Source organism: Nothoprocta perdicaria, unplaced genomic scaffold (genome assembly GCF_003342845.1).
Source record: "Nothoprocta perdicaria isolate Ctin4 unplaced genomic scaffold, notPer1 scaffold_91, whole genome shotgun sequence".
Taxonomy (NCBI): Eukaryota; Metazoa; Chordata; class Aves; order Tinamiformes; family Tinamidae; genus Nothoprocta; species Nothoprocta perdicaria.
Genome location: NW_020456210.1, coordinates 1,501,572 through 1,523,343, shown reverse-complemented (window position 1 = coordinate 1,523,343; position 21,772 = coordinate 1,501,572). Strand labels below are relative to the sequence as shown.

Genomic DNA, 21,772 nt, shown 5'->3' with positions numbered 1-21,772 from the left:
ATATGATTAAGAAGTATATCTGAAATGTAATCCTTTGAAAATGTGATTTGATTACCCATCACTAGTCTGAATGTGTTGTTTTTTTCATTCCCTCTTTCATAAGAAACCAATTGCATCCCCTTGGCATTTATTGCAGATGAACAGGAGAGCTCTGGAGCGATTATTTATACCGTTGAGCTCAAGCGCTATGGAGGGCCTCTCGGAATTACAATCTCTGGTACTGAAGAGCCCTTTGATCCCATAATCATTTCCAGCCTTACAAAGGGAGGATTAGCTGAAAGGTAAATTGAAAAACAAATTATTATGAAGCATTCCTTTTGTCGAGATCAAGGCTTTCTTTGTTCACATGAGCGTATTAACTTTCATGATTTAGCAATATTTTATTTATTTCTACAAATCTGAGTTAGCTATTCTTTTTTGCTTTGTTTTGTTCTGTTCTGTCTTTTTATGATCACTGCCAGGTTCAGGGGCCTATATTAACAGGATGTTCCTAAACATGTTGTACCAAACAGAGCACAGAATTGTGGTACTTACTATAACTCACCTAGGAAGGACCGGTCAGTTAAACTGCTCACTCACAGGAACATTTTAGCAGCCTTTTAAAATTCTTAGCCTTGTACAGTAGAATAGATAAAGAAAGGACTTTAGATGTTTAAGATTACCTGAAAACACACTCCTTCTCATATCCACATGCTGCATCTATATATGGAATTATATACGCCATAGGTAGCATTACTCAAGAAGCAGAAATGTTCCTCATAGTAAATGATAGAATCATGCCAATATTGAGTTGTTGCTAAGACCTGACATTTTAAAATGCATAGAGTATATTGCAACAGCTACCTTTAGTGATGGTTAAGAGAGAATATGCAGAACACAAAGCATAATAATGTGAACAGCCTGGATGAGCAGTACATTTACACAGCGTGTTGCTTTTCTTCCCTTGATATGATCCATCCTGAAAGCTACCCTGGTGAAATAGCTGGTTACTTGCTCACATTGCCATTATCTGTTCTGTTGCAAGACTTTTAGAAACATTATATTTATTTCAGAATTTGTTGTGCTACCTAACATTACACTTAAAAAGTTGAGCAGCAATGAATATCATCCATAGGTGATTAACTCAACCACTGCAGTGAAACAGAAATCTGCATCTCCATGGCTCAACTCTGCTTTTGTCACTACAATAAAGGGGACTTGCTTTAAGCATGGCTAGCAATAGAAGTACTCTATAACACAGCTCTAAGTGTGAAATGAAAGGAAGAAAGGGACAATTTCATGTGTCCTAATATTTAAAGAAACTGCCTTTGTTGCTTTTCGTGCTCCTCTTTTCACTGTTTTGCATCTCTCTTGCTTTAGGACTGGGGCGATTCACATAGGAGACAGAATCCTAGCAATAAATAGCAGCAGCCTGAAAGGAAAACCTTTGAGTGAAGCCATTCATTTATTACAGATGGCAGGAGAAACTGTTACCTTGAAAATCAAGAAGCAAACAGATGGTGAGTATGGCCAAAGTAGCACAAGTGCTCTTTAAAGAGTGTGTTTTTAAACATTAACAAGTATTTAAGCCATTCCCGGATAAAATGCCATGTAAGCAGTAACAAGCATGTGCTTCAAACTGCAGCAAAGCTATGTCTATCCCCTTGCTTCTTTTTTATAACCATCTTCAGCAACCAGTCCCAAGAAATTTTCTGTCCCTGGCCACGCGAATGAACTGAGCGATGCTGAGGATGAGACCATGACTGCACAGAAGCCTGGCAAGCTCTCGGACATCTATTCCGCTACGGTCCCAAGCGTTGACAGTGCAGTAGAGTCATGGGATGGCTCTGGTGTTGACACTAGCTTTGGAAGTCAAGGTACCATCAAGATACAACCGGTGTTTAAGGCAGAAATTACCTCCTTCATGGTTGACCTTCCTTTGCTTTAAATAGAACATCTGTACCAGCTTTAAGCTAAGCAATGTGCCCATGTCTCATTACGACCACACACTTTGCCAGGCAGCATAATTTCTTACACTTGGCTGGCCTCAGATTCATTCTTTTATGACAGTGTGATGCGTTATGAAGCATTTATCAATACATTACAGGCGTTTGTTAGCTTTACTGGCATCTGAATAGCCTAGTCCATAGCTCATCCACAACTAAATGAGTTTATCCTTCAATTGCAGATTAATGCAAGGCAGAGAACATACTGAGGATTTTCATGAATTTGAGCATTTGATGACCATTTGCAGTAATTTTTAACTGACGACAGAGAAGATTTATTTTAAACTGCTGAAGGGAGGACATCATACATTACTTATGATTTGTTAATCTCTTGCCTCTTCCTCATTTCTGAGACATTAATGTCTAATTCTCACGGCCCCAAAAGCCATCCTTCTGTTTAAAGAGATGATTTTAATTAACACTAACTTTTACACTTCTGTTTCACTCTTGTTTAATAGGATTTTCAAATAATTTCATTTTAGTTCATACAGGATAGACAGTGGGGGATACAGACACCTTGTAATATTCTAGATAACAAGAAAAGTAGCTTCTGATCAGCTTAAGTACTTTATTTAACTCTTTTTAAAAATGATTATTTCCATAGTAATTCAGGTGTGCCCAGTACCTTGTAGATACTTGACCAACTGCTCTTACCTCAGATAATTTTTTCCTGCTCACTCTGTCTTCGTGCCGTCAAAATAAATCATGTTAGATTTTCCTATGATTTTTAAAAGCTCTATCGAGAAGTATTGTGGAGAAAGTGCCAGCATGATAGTTGTTTCTTGTGTAAATAGATGATATTTGGAGCAAATCTGTTCAGCTCTGGAAATGGTTGAGGCCCACAGAACTTTCCTAAATCCCCTTCATTCAGACTTTGTGAAGAAACTACCAAAATTAAACCAGTATCCATCTCAAATGGTCTTTTCTAGCTGTCTTAAGAAAATCAGTTCTGGCTTAACTGGGTACATGCCATTTCTATAATACGGCCTGAGTGTACTCAAAATTGTGCCTTTTCCCTTGTCATGCTACCAATGTGGCCCATATTTCCATTGAAGTTCATTCTGTCTTGAGCTGTCAAGTTTGGCTTCCCTGCAAACCTTTCTTGGCATAAGCACAGACTAAGGAATTTGGGTTTATATAACCCAAAATAAGATATAAATTTACATGAATTTATAAATATAAATTCGTGTTTGCATAAAACCTAATATAAACTTGGGTTTATATAAACCCAAATAAGAGTTTGGGAAGTGTTTCTGGAGCACCAGATAATGCTTTATCTTAGTGGTTACTAATTTAATGCTGCTGAGCAGTCTTTTCTCTCCCGCTTGAATTAACACCACATTTTGCACCCATTTTTAGTGTGGCTGCCTCACAAATTGGGAGCCCTCTCCACCCGGCATTCACATTTTCACAACTGAAACCCTTCCTCAAACTTGTGAGTTAGAATCTGCCAGTTAGCTGGGGAAAAGCACATCCCTCTCTAGTTACCTGAGATTTCCGGGTAATTTCCAACTCATTTATCAAAGCGAATCACCTCATTAATGAGGTGACATTTGTTAGTCATCAGCAAAATAGAGCATCCTCATCCAACATGCGCTTCAGAGAACTCCACCTATAGAGACTGGAAAGCGAATGACCCAAGATCAAACAAATGTAGAGCAGCTCCACAGCGCTGGGTTTTGCTTAGCAGAATTCCCAACACCAGACTGTAACAAGTCAACCCATATGTTCTTCTGGCACATCCCTTGGAAGTCAGGCTGCGTCAGGATAGCAGGAATCCAAATTGCACTTAATTAAATATGAGAATACTATTGAACTAATATCAAAGTTGCTTGTGTGATAACACCATCCAGCACTAAACGCTTCAGCTGTCAGGGCTGCCTCATGGTACTTCCACAGCCTTGAAACGTTTGGAAAGGGCTGATAGAGAAATTGCTTTCCCCAAGGGGAACCTTCTAAGGAAGCCAAACATTTCCTCGTCTCTCAGAGCCCTGGGGAGAAGCCCAGCCATGGCAGTAGCTCTGTGAAGAGCAAGTCCCCCTTTCATTGCCTTGTTGGCCTTTTGCAGGACAGAGCAGCCGGGCAGGGCAGGGCTGTGATTGTGGGGAGGACACTCGAGTCCTGCTGTGAGATTAATGCTGTTAATGCACACTCCAGAGTCCCTGCACCATGCTGGTGTTTGCATCTACTAGCCATATGAGTAAGTGGCATCGTGCATGGTCTGTTCAACCAGAGCAGGAACTCTGTGCCACGCACATCCCGCGTGTCCCCTCGGAGCCTCTTCCGGGGAGCCTCACGGAGCTGCAGCCCGGCTCAGATTTTGGGTCTGCTGTCACAGTTGGATTGCAGCTCTGAAGGGCAAGAGTCCTCATCTCATATTTGTTACACGTCTGCTGGAAAAGAGCAGCTGGCCGCTGAGCAAATCCTTCGCGTGAATATGCTGCACTTACTTAAATAACATGCCCCAGAGATGCTCACGTGCGTCAGGGCTACACTGGCTTGCACTGTTCGGGAGGTGCTTCTGGAAGGAGAGCTGCATTAGCAATGCCCGCAAGCCAGCAAAAGCAGGGAGAACTCAGACTGCTTCTGCCATTGGCATTTTAGACTGAATCCCCGTGGTCTAATTATTTTTAAAGGTTAACCTAAACTATTTAGATAGGACCTTTTGTTATCTGATTGTAACAGAAACAGCGGGTTTCAATTATGTTTAAAAGTGCAGTGATAGCTCTACTTGTTAGAATCAACATTTTATGCTGTCACTTCAGTGAAGGGACAAAACAGATTAGTCTGATAATGTGCCAGGACATGTTTTGCTGCTGCTGTTCCATTTCCCCCACCAGGCAGAGGATGTTCTATGCAGTTACATTTAGTTTGTGCAACAGTGCACCTTACATGTGTTTTCTTACAGAAAATGGTCACATTTTGCCTTATTTAGGAAAAAAATAATGGGACATTAAACACATACTCAGTTCTGAAATCTGGAAGACTTGTCTAGTGCAAGGATCACAGAGATGCCTCCCTCACACACCCACTGAATAGAGTGATGAACAAACTTTGGATGCAGAGGATGTTCACTCCCATCCCCTGGCCATCTCAATGGCCCAACGTCCAAACCCCACTTGGCCACAGTGCAGCTGAGCTTCCATCAAGAATACCACAAAGGCACAAATGATAGTCAAAAAAATAAATAAATTTTGGATTAAAAGTGTTATATTTTGACATGTGGAGTATAGGGAACTGTCGCTCTTTCAAACTGTCTCTGCATCAGACCCCAGGCTTCAAGAAGGGACACTCACTTGGCACGGCAGAGCACTGCACTCCCTGCAGACATTCTCTGCATAATCTCCGTGCTTTTGCATGGGTGAGGCTGGCTATTTGGCCGTTCTTGATCCCCACTTGGATCAAGATGACTGTGTCATTGCAAAGTTGTTTTTCTTTGACTACTAGATGACATTAGTTTTTCACTGCACTGCTTCCAAATTTACCTAAATCACCAAGAGGCAGAAAGAACTTAGCCACCACCTAAGAAGTTAAGTTTTCTTTTTTAATATATCCTTGAAAATTCTCTTTTAATAAGTCTGAAGACTTTTATTTCCCTTAATAGATTATGTTAATTTTGGACATATTAATTTCAACATACTTTTTTTTTCACTAGTATTCAATTTACGCTATCAAATTGGAAAAAAATAATAAAAAATAAGAAACGTCCAGCACAGAACATAGCAGCTGAGATGCAGAGTTTTGATTTCAAAGCACAGCTAATTTAGGACATAATTTAGGTCACTTACTCTTCTAAATACCTGACCCTCAATATGAGGTTCACAACCTCATATACCACCTCAAACCTAAATACCTAAATTCATCTTTCTAGGAACCAGCAGCTATCAGGCTTCAGGATACAACTTCAATGCCTATGAATGGAGGAGTCCTAAGCAGAGGGGCAGTTTGTCCCCTCCAAGTAGACCACGAAACCATCCGTTTCATGATGCAGGTTTGAGTGATGATGAATGGGACCGATCTACAGCAAGTGGGTAAGTAAGTTTATGTATAAGTTTCCATTTGCTGATTTGCAGCTACAGATGTGCTTCAAAAGCCAACACTTGCTATTTGGAATTAAAATATAATTTTTCCAAGCCAGCTGTAGCAGCTCTCTCTTTAAATACAAGATATATAGCATTTGTAGTTGATGAAACGTATTAGGGTAGATTAGTGACATTTATGAAAGATTATAGTGTCAAAAGCAAGATGTTTATTTATTTGACTTACTTCAGATTAAGGAAAAAAAATCATAGCATATATTTCTTCAGAATAAAGAAACCGAAACTTCCCTTGAATAAACTGCACATGTGTTATGCAGGTCATAACTGATTGCCACACATCCCTTCTTGTCTAAGAAGTAAATTTGTAAATCTGCTCTTCAGTGCATGTGTCAGACAACAGTAGGAGCTTCCATGAGGGGAGAAGTTTGGGGATAGTGAAAGTCCCGAATCTTTATTCTAAAGGTCATCCAGCAGTAGAACTGTGGTGGAGACCTGGGTAGTTCCTGCTAAAGATCAGTTCCTCCTCAGAAGAGGAAAGGTAGACATCACATTTTATAAAATTTCAGTGCCTTTTGTACCTGTCCTCAGCCCTTGCAGGCATGTTTGTGCTTCATTAACACCAACGTTTCTTGGAGTAATGGCCCAGTGAGCCTGAAATCCCAGTCTATGAAGAATTCAAGTTTAACGTTGAAGCAAACCTTTCATATTCCTGTATTGATGTTTTCAATAAGTATATCCATAAAGTCTGGTCTACTGGTTTGGAAATGCAAACCACAGCCGGGGCAGATGACAGTGCTGCTCGTCAGAAGCTGAATGAAAAATCCTCTGATCCAGCAGATTGCCCAGTGGTATTTTTCAGCAGAGTCTAGATAGATCTTAGCTGAGAACCAGCAAGTACCTGGATTCAGTCCTGCTCTTGCTCCTTTGGTCCCTACTGACCAGCAGCATAGCAAAAGATTTCACAAGCTGAAGTGGACAGTAAGTAATAAAGGAATTATCATAGTTTTCCTCATTTCCAGTATGAGTTTTCCTCATACTTCCTGTTCTTAGTAAGTTAATATCTTTAATTCTACAGCAATGTTTTTATCCACAGTTCACCTCTGTGTTTAGCTTCTCAGACAAGATGCAGCCATAGATTGCAAAACACTGTTTTGGAGATACATAAGATATAGGCTGAAAGAGTTGATTAGCAATGAACTAGGAAACTCAGTGCTAAAAACCACAACTTTCTGAAAATAAAAACATGCACTCTACTACCATTTTAAAGCAAAATTCAATGGAAAGCATGCCCATTAAAGGATTTTGTTCTACTTGCCAATATGATTACACTTGAGGTGCACAGCATAAATGAAAGTGATGTTGATCTGAACGCAGTAAATGGATTATGCCAGGCCCAACTGATGGTGCTCCTGTAACAAGTGCCAGCGTATTTGAGAAGGGCCTGCCTGTTCCTGCAGCCTGTCAGAAAGATCTCCTGAGAAATGCCTCTTCTCTGCCTCCTGCTAAGCACTCAGTCTTCTTCTCTGGCACTAAAAAGTAATTTTTTTTACCTTTATTTTGTGTAGCACAGCCTCCAAGAATATGTGGCAACAGAAGGAGACTGAGCCATTGGGAGAGACTCAAGAAAACCATTTAAAGCAAGCTGCTGTAGAAAGGTCCGGGGGAGAGAGCATCAGGAGTGTGAAGAAAGAGGGCAAGCAATGGAAAGGTGCCGCTGGTGGGCAAAGGAAAGGTGGGGGACACCTGGAAGAGTGGAATACCCCCAGGTAGGCAAACCTGGAGTGCACAGGAGCGGCACCACCTGGGATGGGCTAGGGAGGGGAGGGAAGAGAGAAAGGAAAAAAGTTGGGATGATGGACACAAAATACATCACTAACAGGCCGGTAACAAGGACCTTTCAGTTGCCAAGTGTTTGGTTCCTTCAAGAATTTGAGTGAAATTTGCCTAATAATTTCAACTGGAGCTAGAAGCTGCTTTTTTTATGGCTGAATCTTCATAGTAGCATAGGATGGTAGTGGAAGGTCCCATTTTATAGCCAACAGCAAACAATGCCCATCTGGTTGAGAGGATTTGAGTCATCCTATCCAACGAAATTGGAAGAATGTCCAGCTGCAAACACCAAATTCTAGAGCATGTTATAGTTTCCTGGTGAAAAAAAAATTGGATTCAGCCCCTCTCATACAATAAGAATGAAATCATGGTCCTTATAACTCTAAATCTGCCCAAAACTCCCTTAGCAGTTTTGTGAATCTAAATTTCTGACAGCCAAGTATATTCACTGCAGAATATGTCACATGAAGCAAAATTTTGCACCCTTTTTTCTCCTGATACAGTAGCTCAGCTACAAATTGTTTTATTAATGTGGCTGTAATGCAGATGCAAAAGCCAAACACTTTACATACAAAAAGACATGATTTGGAGAAAGGGGGAAAGAAGAGGTGAGGGCGGGAAGAGGAATTGCTTCAACTCTGAAAAGACTGAGACCTGCAGCCATCATGATTTGAGGTTTCACAGGAGTCAGAAGAGGAATGGACTTATCCTAGCAAACCCAATCCTTGCTGCCTCAGAGATTTGCCTCAAAGAATCCTGTTCATTAATGAAAGGCCCATTTTACATTATATTTTAATATTAGCATATAGTGTATAGAAAGGCAGTGAATTAGATAAATTTATCAATATTCAATATTGGCTGTTAAAGTAACTACCTCAATTTACTGAAAGAGCTAGTTTCAGAAGCCAAGGATCTTTCTAAAATCCTGTTTAAAAAGTTTTCCTGTCTTGCCTGTGAGGAATTGCACCTGTGATGTGTGTAGATCTTCTCACCATTGCTGTATCTGCTGCAGCGTCTTAAAAGAGACCTGGTGTGAGATGGAGAATTGTTGCAAACAGGTTGAAATGGCCGGTGGTTGTATGCTTGACTGAGCATAGCTGTAGGAAGGCATCTCTGAGGCAGAGCATTGAGCATTCAAAATGACCTGTGTTGTGCTGGGCAAGTCTCCTATTTTGTTAGCAGTGTTAAATGCATGCCATTCTCTGCAATACTTTGTGGAGCAAGGCCTCGGATGCTTCCCTAATGGTGTTTGCTCTCGTTACACGCTGTTAGGCATATCTAGCTGCAGTCTGTGGGCAGCTGCTCTGAAGTACCAGCTTGTTGCCACCCAAAAGGGCAAATCCTCATTCTTTCCTTGCCTCATCCTTCCCCTTTGTCTTCCTGATCAGCAGCCTCCCTTGCAGCAGCTCCGATGCTTGTGGGAACCCTCATTGAACTGATTCCCCTTGTGAAGACAACAGAAAATTTCTGCTCCTCCCCACACGTACACTGTGATGGTGTCATGTTGGGTTGGCTCTCTGCAGCCCGTAATTGGCATTTTTTTATCTCATCGCTCTTACTGGGCATCTTGCCCGAGCCTCACTGTCACTAGTGCTTTGTTCAAAGTGCTAATAATAAGGCTTTGAGGCTTTCATGAAATATCAGGGACCTAGGTCTGCCTGTGTCCCTGAAAGTTGCTCTGTATTTGTGCATAAAGTGCCTGGAACAGTCTATACGATGGCAATCAGATGGAGTTAAATGGATCATGATAAATGCGGCTCAGACTGGGGGAACGAGCTAAAAGTACCAGGATGCTTCTTTGAAGCAGGCAAATTTGCAAGATACTGTTTGCAAAAACAGGGGCTCTTTTCCTATTTCCTAGGAAAAGTCTGTGAGGTGGAAAGGTGTAATTGCAAATATTTCATTGCACTGAGCAGCTCTGTGCACTGCTACTGATGGGGTCATTAATTTGCACAGGGATGCCCCCATTTTATCCCAGTAAGAAAAGTATATTAAATTATTCTTGGAATCCATGTATCTCCCCATGGAATAAGACAGGGCTCAGAGTCCCGCTCCATGTGTCCTGCCAGCCTCCCTGGCCAGCGGCTCTCCAGCAAGCTGCTCTCTTTCCAGTTGCAGGCTCTGCCCAGGCATACATGTAAATTTTATCATTCATGGCAAAAAAAAAAAAAAAAAATCCATCTCTTTTAACCTCTCATTGTAAATCCAGCTTTGCAGGTACCCATGATAACACCGAGGCTGACCAGGAGGAAAATTTCTGGTCTCAGGCTCTGGAGGATTTAGAGACCTGTGGCCAGTCAGGAATTCTGAGGGAACTAGAGGTAGAACAATCTTAACGTTTCTTTCCAATTATAGAGAAATACAATGGTTTTGGTTTCTTTTACATTCATATTATTTTCTCCTTTTCTTTCTTTCTTTTTTTTTTTTTTTCTCTTAATTTGCACTAATCACACCAATTCATTTAAAAGCTTTAACCCCTCTCCACAGGACAAGGCTGACAGGCGTCTGTCTTTGAGAAACATGACTCTCTTGGTACCTACCCTTTACGTTTATCTTTTCGCTTGTGCAGCTGCCTCCCCTGCCCCTAACCGGAGCTATTTTCTTTTGTACAATGTAGCTGAAATTACGTAAACCCCAGAGCTTCTGACTTGCAGCTTCTGCTGTGCGCAGCACTGAGGCTGCCTGCCCAGGCAGCACGTGGCGCTGAACGTTTTAAGTGCAGCAGTGCATTTCATTCTCCTACAGCCGCTTTACGCAGCTTCCCTTAGCATGTTAGAGGTTGTCTCTTAAGCAGAAACTTAATTTAATTAAGGTGAACATAAAAGAAAATCTTCTTTGCAAAACGCTTAACCATAATCTTACCACTCAGCAAAGAAAAAAAAATAAAAAATGATGCCAATGTGAAAAATGTTCATTGTAGAGCAATTTCTTCCCTGTGCAACAAATTTTCACATTTGATACTGAAGTTAATTGCAGATTTAACCACCATGTTAGGTCGTGCGGGAACAGAGACAGAGTGACTATGAGTCTTTACTTTTAATCACGTTTTCTCTAAGTTCTTTAATCATAACAATTAAGACTGTACTGACACTTAAAGATGTGAAATGGAAGGTCCTAAAAATATTTTCTTTTATGTTCTTTTAAATTCCTGGAGCTGCAAAACTGGCAGAATCTCATTTTCATTTTTATGTTATATAGTCCTTTAGCAGCCAGGAGGAATGCGAATGGCATAACTGGGTGAAACTTTTTCAGTTCAAATTAATTGTACATCCTCTGATTTATGGCTTCTGTTTGCATGTATGGGTAGCAAGATGTGATTCTCGTGTATTTGTTACTGCAGACCAGAGAAATGTAGGAGAAGAGATTGATGTTTTACTGGCTTAATTCTGTAGTTAGATATGGCAAAAGTACCGCGGGCTTCTCTTGCAGTTTTCATTATTCAGAGCACAATAAAAGGATATGGAAATAGATAATTCAGGGTGACCAGAATTCAGTCATTCCAACATGTTACATTTTCCTCGGCTCTTTCTACAAGTAAAATTCAGAACTGTAGATGCTATGTCATTTGTAGCATCCTCTTGTAGCATGAAGCACATCTTTGAGAGGAAAGCAAGACTGTCATTCAGGGTGGCAATGCCTCCATTTTATGCAGCACCCTTGCACATTTGAGGGCCATTTCTCACTTTTATTCCAAGGTTTTCAGCCAAACATCAGAGAAAACTATTGTTTGCCATGTCCTCCTGCTGCTCCTGCTACATCAGGCAGTGCTACATGTTGTTTCTGAGCCCAAGAGAAACTGCTAAAGCTGCAATATTTTATCTCATAGTGAAGGTAGTGCTGGAGCTGGAAGACTTAGCCATACAGAGTCAGCCAAGACAGAAGCAAATACTTTTTGTCAGCCCAGACAGGAGCAAATACATTTTTCTCATTTTTTCCCCCTTCTCATTTTCAAGTAGATTGCCTTTACCTGTCCTGGTCAAGAGTTCAGGTTATGGCCTTTTGACTTGCCCATGGATTCCAGGGGGAATAAATAGGAAATTCCCTTGCCCCGTGTCCCGCTGTACCGTGATTATACAGATGCATTTCCTAGGGCCAAATCCCTTGGCCGCGCAGGCGCCTCAGTCCTGCGTGCTGCTATTTCTTGTCTGCCCATTCTGTTCATCCCAGGGGATGAAATGAGCTTCAAGCTTTGCCCATTCCACCCAGAGGTTGAAATGAGCTTCAAGCTTTTGCCCGCCACGGCTTCTCTCATATAACTGAAAAGGTTTGTTCTTAGTGAGACCCAAACTTCTGGGTTTGTGTCCCTGGAGTATTGTCAGGGTTAGCTGGGGTGGGCGGAAGGTCTCTTTTCAGGGAGCGTAATCATCTGCACAGAGTTTCCTCCGGACCTCTGAAGGTCTCCAGCCACTGCCTCTGCCAGGCCTGGCTCTAGACTTGCCTTCACATCCTGCCAACGCACATTGTTTTTACCTTGCACATTCGCTCTGTGTTGTAAATCCCTTCATATAGGTCCAAGTCCAACAAATGCAAGTATGCCACGACTGAAATGTCACTGTATTGACATGCAAAGTTTTCCAAAAAATAAGCAGTTACACTGCTCTTCAGTCTCTTCAGTCTGCCAGGGGACTAGCTTAGCAAGCACAGCTGCTTTAGTGTTCAGTATTTTAGTTGAAAACTTCATTTGGAAACTTTGCCCATGAGGTTTTATTGTTGTGTTTTGTTGTGGTCCTTTATTTTATAGTGATTTGCAAGCAGATTGACCATCTATCGTCTTGCCTTTTGCTGTGCCCTGAGTGACTGTTTTGATAGAGAATAGAGAAGTTTTTCCTACTGCTATACATTAACTGTTTACCTAACCTATCTTCTCTGTGAAAAAAAAAAATAACCTGTTCATTAATGCTCTAGGCGACCATTATGTCAGGAAGCACCATGAGTTTGAATCACGAAAACCCACAGCCTCGCAGCCAGCTGGGAAGACAGGCCAGCTTCCAGGAAAGAAGTACTGTAAGGCCCCATTACAGCCAAGCCACCCGTAGCAACACGTTGCCTTCAGATGTGGGGAGAAAGTCCGTGGTGCTGAAAAAAATAAAGCAAGAAATGAAAGAAATCATGTCACCAACTCCTGTGGAGTTACACAAGGTCTCTAATTTTTCTTCTGACAATATTGAAATAATGTATGCAGCATGGGGAATCTAGTTATATGGCAGTACAGTAAGTACTTTTTATAATGACTCTACAGATGTAATTTTGGGGCCGTGCGTATTAGTTCGTACAAACACATTAATGATATATTCTTGTGGGGAAAACAAACTGAATAAGATACAGCTCATGCACTGTTTGCTTTTATAAGAAGACCTCAGAAGGGACGGCTCTTTTGCAAAGAGGATCCACTGGTAATTTGAATTGACAATCACAATAACTTATCTCTGCCAAATGTGTTTATTAAGAAAGCAAAGTTTAATTTCGAGAAAATACATTTCTTTAGAAAAATTGCTCAGGAGGGTTTGTAGCTCCCACTGGTCTTTTTTCAAATTAACACTCATTTCAAATCAAATACATGATTCTTGTATGTACATAATATAGACTGTTATTTCAAATTAGCTATTACTTCTCTCCTAATTCCTTTGCTCTAAGTAGGATAAATAATTTCCAGTCTGTACAGCTTCTCATTACTTAAGGCTTGTTGGAGTCACCTGGTGATATTAAGGTGGCTGAACCACCTGAAAGGAAGTTATTGGATGAAGTATTTCTAGACATGAAGAGCACAGATTTAATTCTTCAGTCCAGTGAGGTCGCAATGCCAAAGGGTTATTTAAATATCAAGAGAATGTATCATGATGCTGTTTTTAGCTATTTGTATTTCCATCTTGATAAGAAGTGATTAATGTGTTTTGTTACTGTTGTGTCTAACTGAGTGGTGAGTAAATGTGAGATGGACAGTGAAAGTGCTGGTAGGCATTTCATGGTGCACTCACATTCAGCAAAGGCACCGTTTTCTCCTGGGGAATATAAAATCTGTCTTTCAGAATGGTTGTTAAAGTCTTTGTTGGAAAATAAGAGGAAGATTTTTTTATTAATCTATCCTGTCTTTTCTGTCATTCTATTCTCGCTGCTACTTCGTAGAGTCCTGGGTAGTTAAAAATGCCCTGTCCTTGAGTCTTCTTTCTCTTTGGTTGCCATTTTATGATTGCCATGAAACTTTTCAAAGTTTTCACTATTTATTCAGGCAACATATCCACATTCCTGCTGTCTGCTGAAGTGATACTGAGTTTCCTTGTGCTGTTTTTTTGTCAAGATATTTTCCAAATTCTTACAGTCTTTTAGTAAAAATAGAAGAGCAGTGACTGAATCTCCCAATGAGACCAGCACAGTGTGGTGTGTCTCTGTAATGGCACATGCAGGATGAAGGCCTTAACTGAAACCTCTTGTGCTGGTTTTTATTCCTGCCCATCCTGGTGAATTCTTATTTATCTTGGGTTTCGTACAGCTTCTTGTGCAGTGGCTTATCTGTTATTTTCTCTGCCCCTTATTTTTTTCTGTTACACTCTTTCTCATGCACAGCTTATCCACTCATAGTCTTCTCAAACAAGCTCAGGGCCACAGGTATGACAGCATTTCATCATTAGAGAAAAGCTTGGATTTAAGTGTTCTTCATAACAGATCTTGCCAGCTAATGCTTCTGCAGGCGGGTGCCTTAGCTGAGCCACCAACACGAGGACATCTAATAACAACTGCTTTGGAAAACTGTGGGAGCATAAGCATGTGTTGAAATGCCAGCAAGCACACTGCTTCTTTGTGACTTACCTCAGCAAGACGTCTTAAGCACATCCTTACCTTTAGACAGCCGAGTGTTCCCAGCTTCTGTTTATGTATTTATTGGGCAATGGGATGAGTCTGCTGTATTTATTGACAATGGGATGAGTCTGTTTGGTAAGTCAGGGCCTCCGGTATCACAGCTCGTATGTTAGTTTAGTTACAGCAAGATGGGCCAAGAGGAGGAGAGGTCGCACTAGCTTCTCCTAACCAGGGTATAAGAGATAAGGGATATATGAATCTATTGAAGAGAGAGGCATACATTTGAAAAAGAAATGCATTAATAACTGGTCCAATACAAGAAATGAGACGCCCAAAGAATGAGATGGGAGAAAGCTGCTGAGGCCATGGCTGCAATGAAGTCTAAGCACCTGAGCAGGCTGTCCTTCCCAGACCTCTCAGAAAGGTAGCACAACCCTGGGCATTACTTTGCTTATGGCTTGTACTTTGCAGTAACGTAATCTGTATTCTGCACTGCCATTTGGTTCTTTAATGCATTACTTTCATCAAATATTTACTTCAACCCTTTTTGTCCAGAGGAAAGTAGAATTGATATCCTAGCAATGTCATATAATGATTTAAAAATTTATTTCTAGATAGCGTAATAAGTAACATTTAATTTGGCTGGATTGCCTATTGCTGTATCAGTACCCAAATTTAATTAATGCCTTTAATTGACTTGATCTACCAGGGTAAACATATGGATTAATATTTTATCTAAAAATCATAGAGAAGCTTTTTAAAAGTTTCATATAGCAAGCATTCCTCTGAGAGCAAAAGAAAAGCACTAGGCATTAGATAATTTTTCAAAGTTTTTATTGCAAGTAGTCATTAACCTAAAATTATGGTTGGTTAAAATACCTGAATAGCTGATCTGTGCAAGATATATGAATTTAAATTAAATATTTTCTCATATATATGAGAGCAGAAGCCATAGAAATGGACTCAAAACTTGTAAGCTTCTATTTAAAATTTGTGAATATTTAATTGCTTATGAAATATGAATTAAATTTTCTTTGGAACTTTTTTCCCTCGGTCCCCTGATGCAAATTTAAAAGTCTAAGAAATCCTCTACAATCTAATATTGTGATCAAAACTTCCAAGTAGTTATGATCAGAAATACAACAACAAAAAAGAAATAGCATGATTTAGATGTTAACATGAATTACCTTCAGTCTCATACCCTTCAGCTAGGCTGTGTTAGCAGCAAGGGAATATAAGAAACTTGTGTGAATGGGCTTTGCCCATACTCACTGTTCAATAAAAATCAGGGTATTTCTCATAGCAACTTTTTTTCTCTGAGATTCCCTTTTAAGAATATATACTGCCATAAAAAGAGATAGCCCCAAAGTTATAACCAGATCTCGGCACATGACTCCCATCTAATAAATGTAACAGCTGTCAAAAATGCAGCAATATCACATCACACCGTCATTCCCTAAATTAATGAATATCAGCTTAATTTTCAAGCTCTTCTTAAATAAAACAGAAGTGACGACAGCCCCGAAGGGAAATATATTTATAAATCTTTTATAATCTGTAGCTCTTAAGCTATTATGTTGCACTGCGTGATCTCTAGAGGCCCCTTCCAACCTCAACCATTCTGTGACTTTGTGATTCTGTGAGAAGGAGAATTTACGGATATACAGAAGTTCTGGTTGCCAGAGAGTGGCTGGTCCCCTTCCAGAATACCCAGTACGTTTGAGTGCAGAAAGTTTGGTTTGGATGAGGGGAGAGTGCTAGGAGACTTGGGGTGCTCGCTCTCAAGTTGTGCTTCATAAAAACTCTGTCCTAGAAGAGACGTGCAGGACTTGTCAAATCGTTCTCCACCCTCGCTGGACTTTGGTGAGGTCTTGACTGTGATGGAGCGTCCTGTTTGAGGTCTGAAAATTAAAGCAAGGTGCTCACCAGCTGAACAGCATCCAGAGGAAAAGCGGTAGGGCCAATCCTTGTTCCACGCGACTACAAAGAAAGAGGGGATAAAGATTCTCCTTGTTCTCTTTGGACAGCAGCAGGCTTAAATCTCAACAAGGGAGGTTTAGTTTAGGTGTAAGGAAAACATCCAAAACATTGGTAGGGATTGTTTTGAGAGACTGTGGAGTCTCCAATACTAGGGATTTCGAAAAGCAAGACAGAATAAATGGCTCTTGCTTATGGGTTGGAGTCACTTTTTTACAATTACTTTCTCTAAGGCTTCTTTAAGAAGCAGTTGGCATGAGGATACTTCTATGGTTTCTGTCAGTGTGGAAGAAGCTATAACCTCATTTAAAGAGAGTTCGTGTCTCAACTGGTTGCTAATTATTTCTCTTTTTTTTTTTTTGTGCTCTTGTTTGAAAGTTAGTCTTAAAGCAGTCGCACAGCAGCTTCAACCATCCTTGAGAGCAAAACCTATAGACAAATGTTATTATCTTCTCTCTCTCATGATGTTACCATCATGCTCAGTGTGAAGGAGGCATCTGAAATCAAAAGCAAATGTTTGACATAAAGGTACCATAACTGCTCATCTGGATCTGCAAAAAAGTCAGACCATTCATACTTGGGACATCAAGCTTCTCAGGGCAGTTGCATGGACATTGATGCCATGAAGATTCGGTGATAACCTCACTGAAAATTGAATTAATTCCCCATCAGTGAGGTTATCACCGAATCTTCATGCTACAAACAAATCAAGGATCCTCTCCTTAGATTTACTGGGAGCTACCAATGGCAACGCCAAACCATTACAGTTACAGAGCACTCTTGATGGAGTAGTTTCATCAGGCAGGACAGATTTTGGACAAGTATTTTGAATACAGTGTGAAATATATGGTAGCGGTAAACGCTGTATTTCAACTGTGAGAAGCAAGAAAAAAAGAAAACAACACACCTAACCCTATTGTATGAAACCTAAACCTAAACATATCAAGTACCTACCAAGTTTCTGAATCCTCTTCTATGAAACAGCTGAACTCCAACATGACCTATAAAGGCCTCATTTTCTGACTACCTCAGAAACTTCACCTAAAATAGCATTTGGGTTATTTTGTGCTTTTGAATGCCCCATTTTTGATATATAGTCGCTAGATAGTTGCTAGAGCAGAGCTGTGCCGGTGTCACGGAGCTGCTTCTGCTCGGGATTTCCATCTCGCAGGGTCAGCCCCTGCTCCTGTCCCTGCCCTTGTGGAGGTGCTGGGTCTAGTGCCCATTCCTTGAGGATTAAGAGTAGGACCAGCCAACACTTACAGCCTGGATTGGAGTGACTTGGACCAGGTTTGGTGTTATTAATTATGTATTGACAGTGCAAACCAGGATGGGCAAGTTACAGTATCTGTGCAGATTTTGTCCCCCACCCACAAAAAAAAATCCTGACATTAAAGGCACTTAGTTAAACAGAACAGACCAGCATGATCCCCATGCACAGATACCCTGGCAGCTAGAGGAGAAGAAAGACAGAAAAAAGCAGGGAGGGAGGAAAAAACTCGAAATCACACTGCAAAAAAATCCAGTTGGTCGCAGGAGAGCTGCAGCTTATTCCTGAAGACTGAGGTTCTGAACATATTTATTGAAAATGTAGGGGCCTCAGGTGAGACTGGGAATACCAAAACCAGCAGGTAAGTGATGGTGCTGAGGGGGAATGCACCTACAAAGAAAGGCTGCCTCGTGCATGCAGCAATGCAGACCTGCGGGCCAGAATTTTTCCCTCCTTCTCCCTTATCACCTCAAATTTCCTCCACAGGTAACTTTGTACAAGGACTCCGATGGGGAGGATTTTGGGTTCAGCGTCTCAGACGGTCTGCTGGAAAAGGGAGTGTACGTGAAAAATATTCGGCCGTCCGGACCCGGGGAGCTGGGTGGCCTGAAGCCGTACGACAGGCTCCTGCAGGTAACGTGTGCGCGGCTGGCTGGGCTGGCGGCACCGGCGCCGCGGGGTCCGAGGCACAGCTCGCGCGCTCTGCCTCCAACGTCAGCACCGCGTTGGGGGCTCTGCTAGGAAAGGGTGCACATGGGGGCGGCGGGGAAAGAAGGAAGGTTATTTCAAACACCGAAGGATGCAGATGCTCCCTGGAAAGTTAGGGTTTCCCATGGCGTCGCTCTGCTTCTAATCAGTGGAACCGCTAAGCTCCGCACTTACCAGAGCTAGACTGGGGCAGGAAAATCTTTTTTTTCCTGTCAGCCAGACCAATAAAGCATTTTGCATATTAAAACCACAAAAACCTGCTGAAGTTTCATATATGAGCGTTTAAATTAATGAGCACTGTGATAGTAAGGGAAAACTTCTGTACTGTTAGAAGTCACTTATGGAGCAGACACAGTGACAGGCTACAGCAGCCACCCCCGTGCACCTGTGTGCACCCTGGGAAGAAAACTAACTGTGGTCTCCAGGCCAGGCACTGTGTTGAAGTAGTCTGTCCTGGACGGTGTCTGCCTGCTCGTGGTAAACCAGGTCTCCGTCCTAGTGTGGAGGCTGGTCCTGGTCCCTCGGTTTGGGCTGTCTCATTTGGCTCTCCTGAAGCGGTCACGAAAAGGAGCCTTGGGTTCTTCCAGGTAAACCACGTCCGTACCAGAGACTTTGACTGCTGCCTCGTGGTGCCGCTCATCGCCGAGTCGGGCAACAAGCTGGAGCTGGTGATCAGCAGGAACCCCCTGGCATCGCGGCAGGGAAGCGCGGAGGAGCCGCCCGCGGCGGGCGGCGAGTGGGGCGAGCCGGGCAGCGGCCTCCTCCACCAGAGCGGCCTCGCCGACGCCCCGCGGGATCCGACCAACACCTTATAGCAGCCGAGCCCTGCGCTGGGCCGCTCGGCCACGACACGCAACGACGGTGCTAAACCCCCCCAAGCCTTTCCTGAGGCTCACGCGCGGATGCCGCGCGGCACTAAAGCACAGGAGGATCAGTCCGTCCGCCTCAAGGCTTGTATTAACTCGCGGTCACTTATGAAAGACTTTGAGTTCGTAGTTAAGTCGTTTTATTATAAACAGTCTCCTGTTAGCAACGAGGAGCGAAAAGCGTAAAGCCCCCCCTCACCTCCGAAAATGAAAACGGGGAGATGTTCAAACATGGTGTAACACGGTGTTCAAACAGGGTGTTCCTCACCCTCCAACAGCAGTGGAAAGCACGGAGTTAACCTCTCCTCACGGCGTACAGGTTACACTGTTTTAAAAAGTGTTTTTTAACCAGCAGGCGCTGTCTGATGGCAGAGCAAGAAGGGCATGGGGTTGCACCAGGTTTCCCTGTACATTGGCCGGAGCTGGAAGTCGGGGGGACATCAGGTCCGTGGCAGGAACTGCCTTCAGACAGCAGCACCGTTCAGACGTTTTAACAAAACCCACGTAGGAAGCTGCAGTACGTGGTGAACATTACTCCCTAACTGTGGTAAATTTTTATTAGAACATATGTTATTCCCTATGCAATGAAATATTTAACGATATGTCTTGCAGCCTGTGAGGTTTTTTGTTGTTGTTTTTAAGCAGAGACTTTTTAGACAGGGGGATAATACATCAGAAGACGGATTAGTGACAAGAGTAAAACTGAGTTTAGACAAATTAGAAAGGTTTTAAAGTAAAGGGATCTTTTTAATTACATCCAAGATTGACATGAAAGCTCCTTAACGATCCATAAAACTCTAAACTTGTAGTGTTAAATATGAGCTCTCTTTATAAAAGTCAAGCAATTTCTTGAGGGGACTAAAGTCCATTTAAATAACCTTTGTTTTCAGCCTTCTTTATGATAAACATACCCGTGCAACACGTTTTTAGAATTTCAAACTGTAAATATGTTTTACAAACCCATCACACAAGATCTCTCCTTCCCCCACCCCAAAGCAATAAAATACTGCCAGTTGCTTTATAAGCTCACCAGCAGCTGCTTTGGTTTATTCCAGTATTCGAGTTGTTATGGTCATTATTGTTATTGGTGAATATAAAGATACTGGATTTGTACATTTGTAGAGTCTCCATATCTAAGCAATCACGGAGTTTTCTGGTCAGTTTAAACTGTCTAACTGTATCCTTATTGCTGTTTCCCATAAACAAACAAGCTCACCTGCCCTGCACACACAAGTAAGTCCGATTTATATTTCAGCACTGCCAGAAATGACATTCAATGCTGAATCATGTAAAAAATAATGTTCATGAGTCACTTAAATATGTATTTTTATTTGTAACAAATAAGTATTAAACTGTAAAGTATTTTTGTACAAATTTAATACTTTAATAGCATGATATTTATCGTCCATGTATGTTTTTTGAAATTCAAACTGTTGCAAATATTTGTATGGAAAAACTGTATAAACTGAAATAAACAGTGATTTAAAGACATTAACAATGAGGTAGTAATTTTCTATGTAAATTTTTTTCCACACACATAGCATTATTAACAAAAAACACCACCTTTACATTTGAGGCAATCTCAAAAAAAAAAAAAAAAAGGTTATGGCAGAAGAAATAGTGAGAACGTAAACCATTCAAATTTTAATAGAGCCAGTCTGAAGTCTGAGTAAAATATTCACAAAATTATAGAATGGTTAAGGCTGGAAGGGACCTTTAGAGATCATCCAGTCCCACCCCGCTACACACACGCAGGGTCACCCAGAGCACGGGGCACAGGGCTTGGGCTGCGTCCAAGCAGGTTTTAAAGATCTCCAGAGAAGGAGACTCCACAACCTCTCTGGGCAGCCTGTGCCAGGGCTCTGGCACCCTCACTGTCCAGAAATTTTTCCATAAGTTCCTTCATAACTTTTGGTGCTTCACTTTGTGGCCGTTTCCTCTAGTCCTATCGCTGGCCACCACTGACAAGAGGCCGCCCCCTCCTCCTCACTGCCTCCCTTGAGGTATTTATACACGCTGATCAGGTCCCCCCCTCAGCCTCCTCTTCTCCAGGCTGAACAGGCCCAGCTCTCTCAGCCTTTGCTCATATGGCAGATGTTCCAGGCCTCCGATCATCCTGGTAGCCCTGCGCTGGACTCTCTCCAGCAGCTCCACATCCCTCTTGTACTGGGGAGCCCAGAACTGGACGCAGTACTCCAGATGTGGCCTCACCAGGGCTGAGTAGAGGGGGATGATCACCTCCCTCGACCTGCTGGAGATGCTTTTCTTAATGCACCCCAGGATCCCGTTGGCCTTCTTGGC

General features: G+C 41.9%; 1 protein-coding gene across 1 annotated transcript in view; it reads left to right on the top strand.

Moving 5' to 3' along the window:
- GRIP1 (glutamate receptor interacting protein 1) overlaps positions 1 to 20,966 on the top strand; it is a 147,026-nt gene extending 126,060 nt beyond the window's left edge. Inside the window, exons 15-24 of the mRNA XM_026052775.1 lie at positions 137 to 281; positions 1,360 to 1,499; positions 1,671 to 1,856; positions 5,857 to 6,016; positions 7,591 to 7,791; positions 10,065 to 10,176; positions 10,343 to 10,387; positions 12,761 to 12,994; positions 18,384 to 18,530; positions 19,193 to 20,966. Coding sequence (XP_025908560.1) covers positions 137 to 281; positions 1,360 to 1,499; positions 1,671 to 1,856; positions 5,857 to 6,016; positions 7,591 to 7,791; positions 10,065 to 10,176; positions 10,343 to 10,387; positions 12,761 to 12,994; positions 18,384 to 18,530; positions 19,193 to 19,420 — 1,598 coding nt within the window. The 3' untranslated portion in view covers positions 19,421 to 20,966. The remainder of the gene's footprint in view (positions 1 to 136; positions 282 to 1,359; positions 1,500 to 1,670; positions 1,857 to 5,856; positions 6,017 to 7,590; positions 7,792 to 10,064; positions 10,177 to 10,342; positions 10,388 to 12,760; positions 12,995 to 18,383; positions 18,531 to 19,192) is intronic.
- The last annotated feature ends 806 nt before the right edge of the window (positions 20,967 to 21,772 follow it).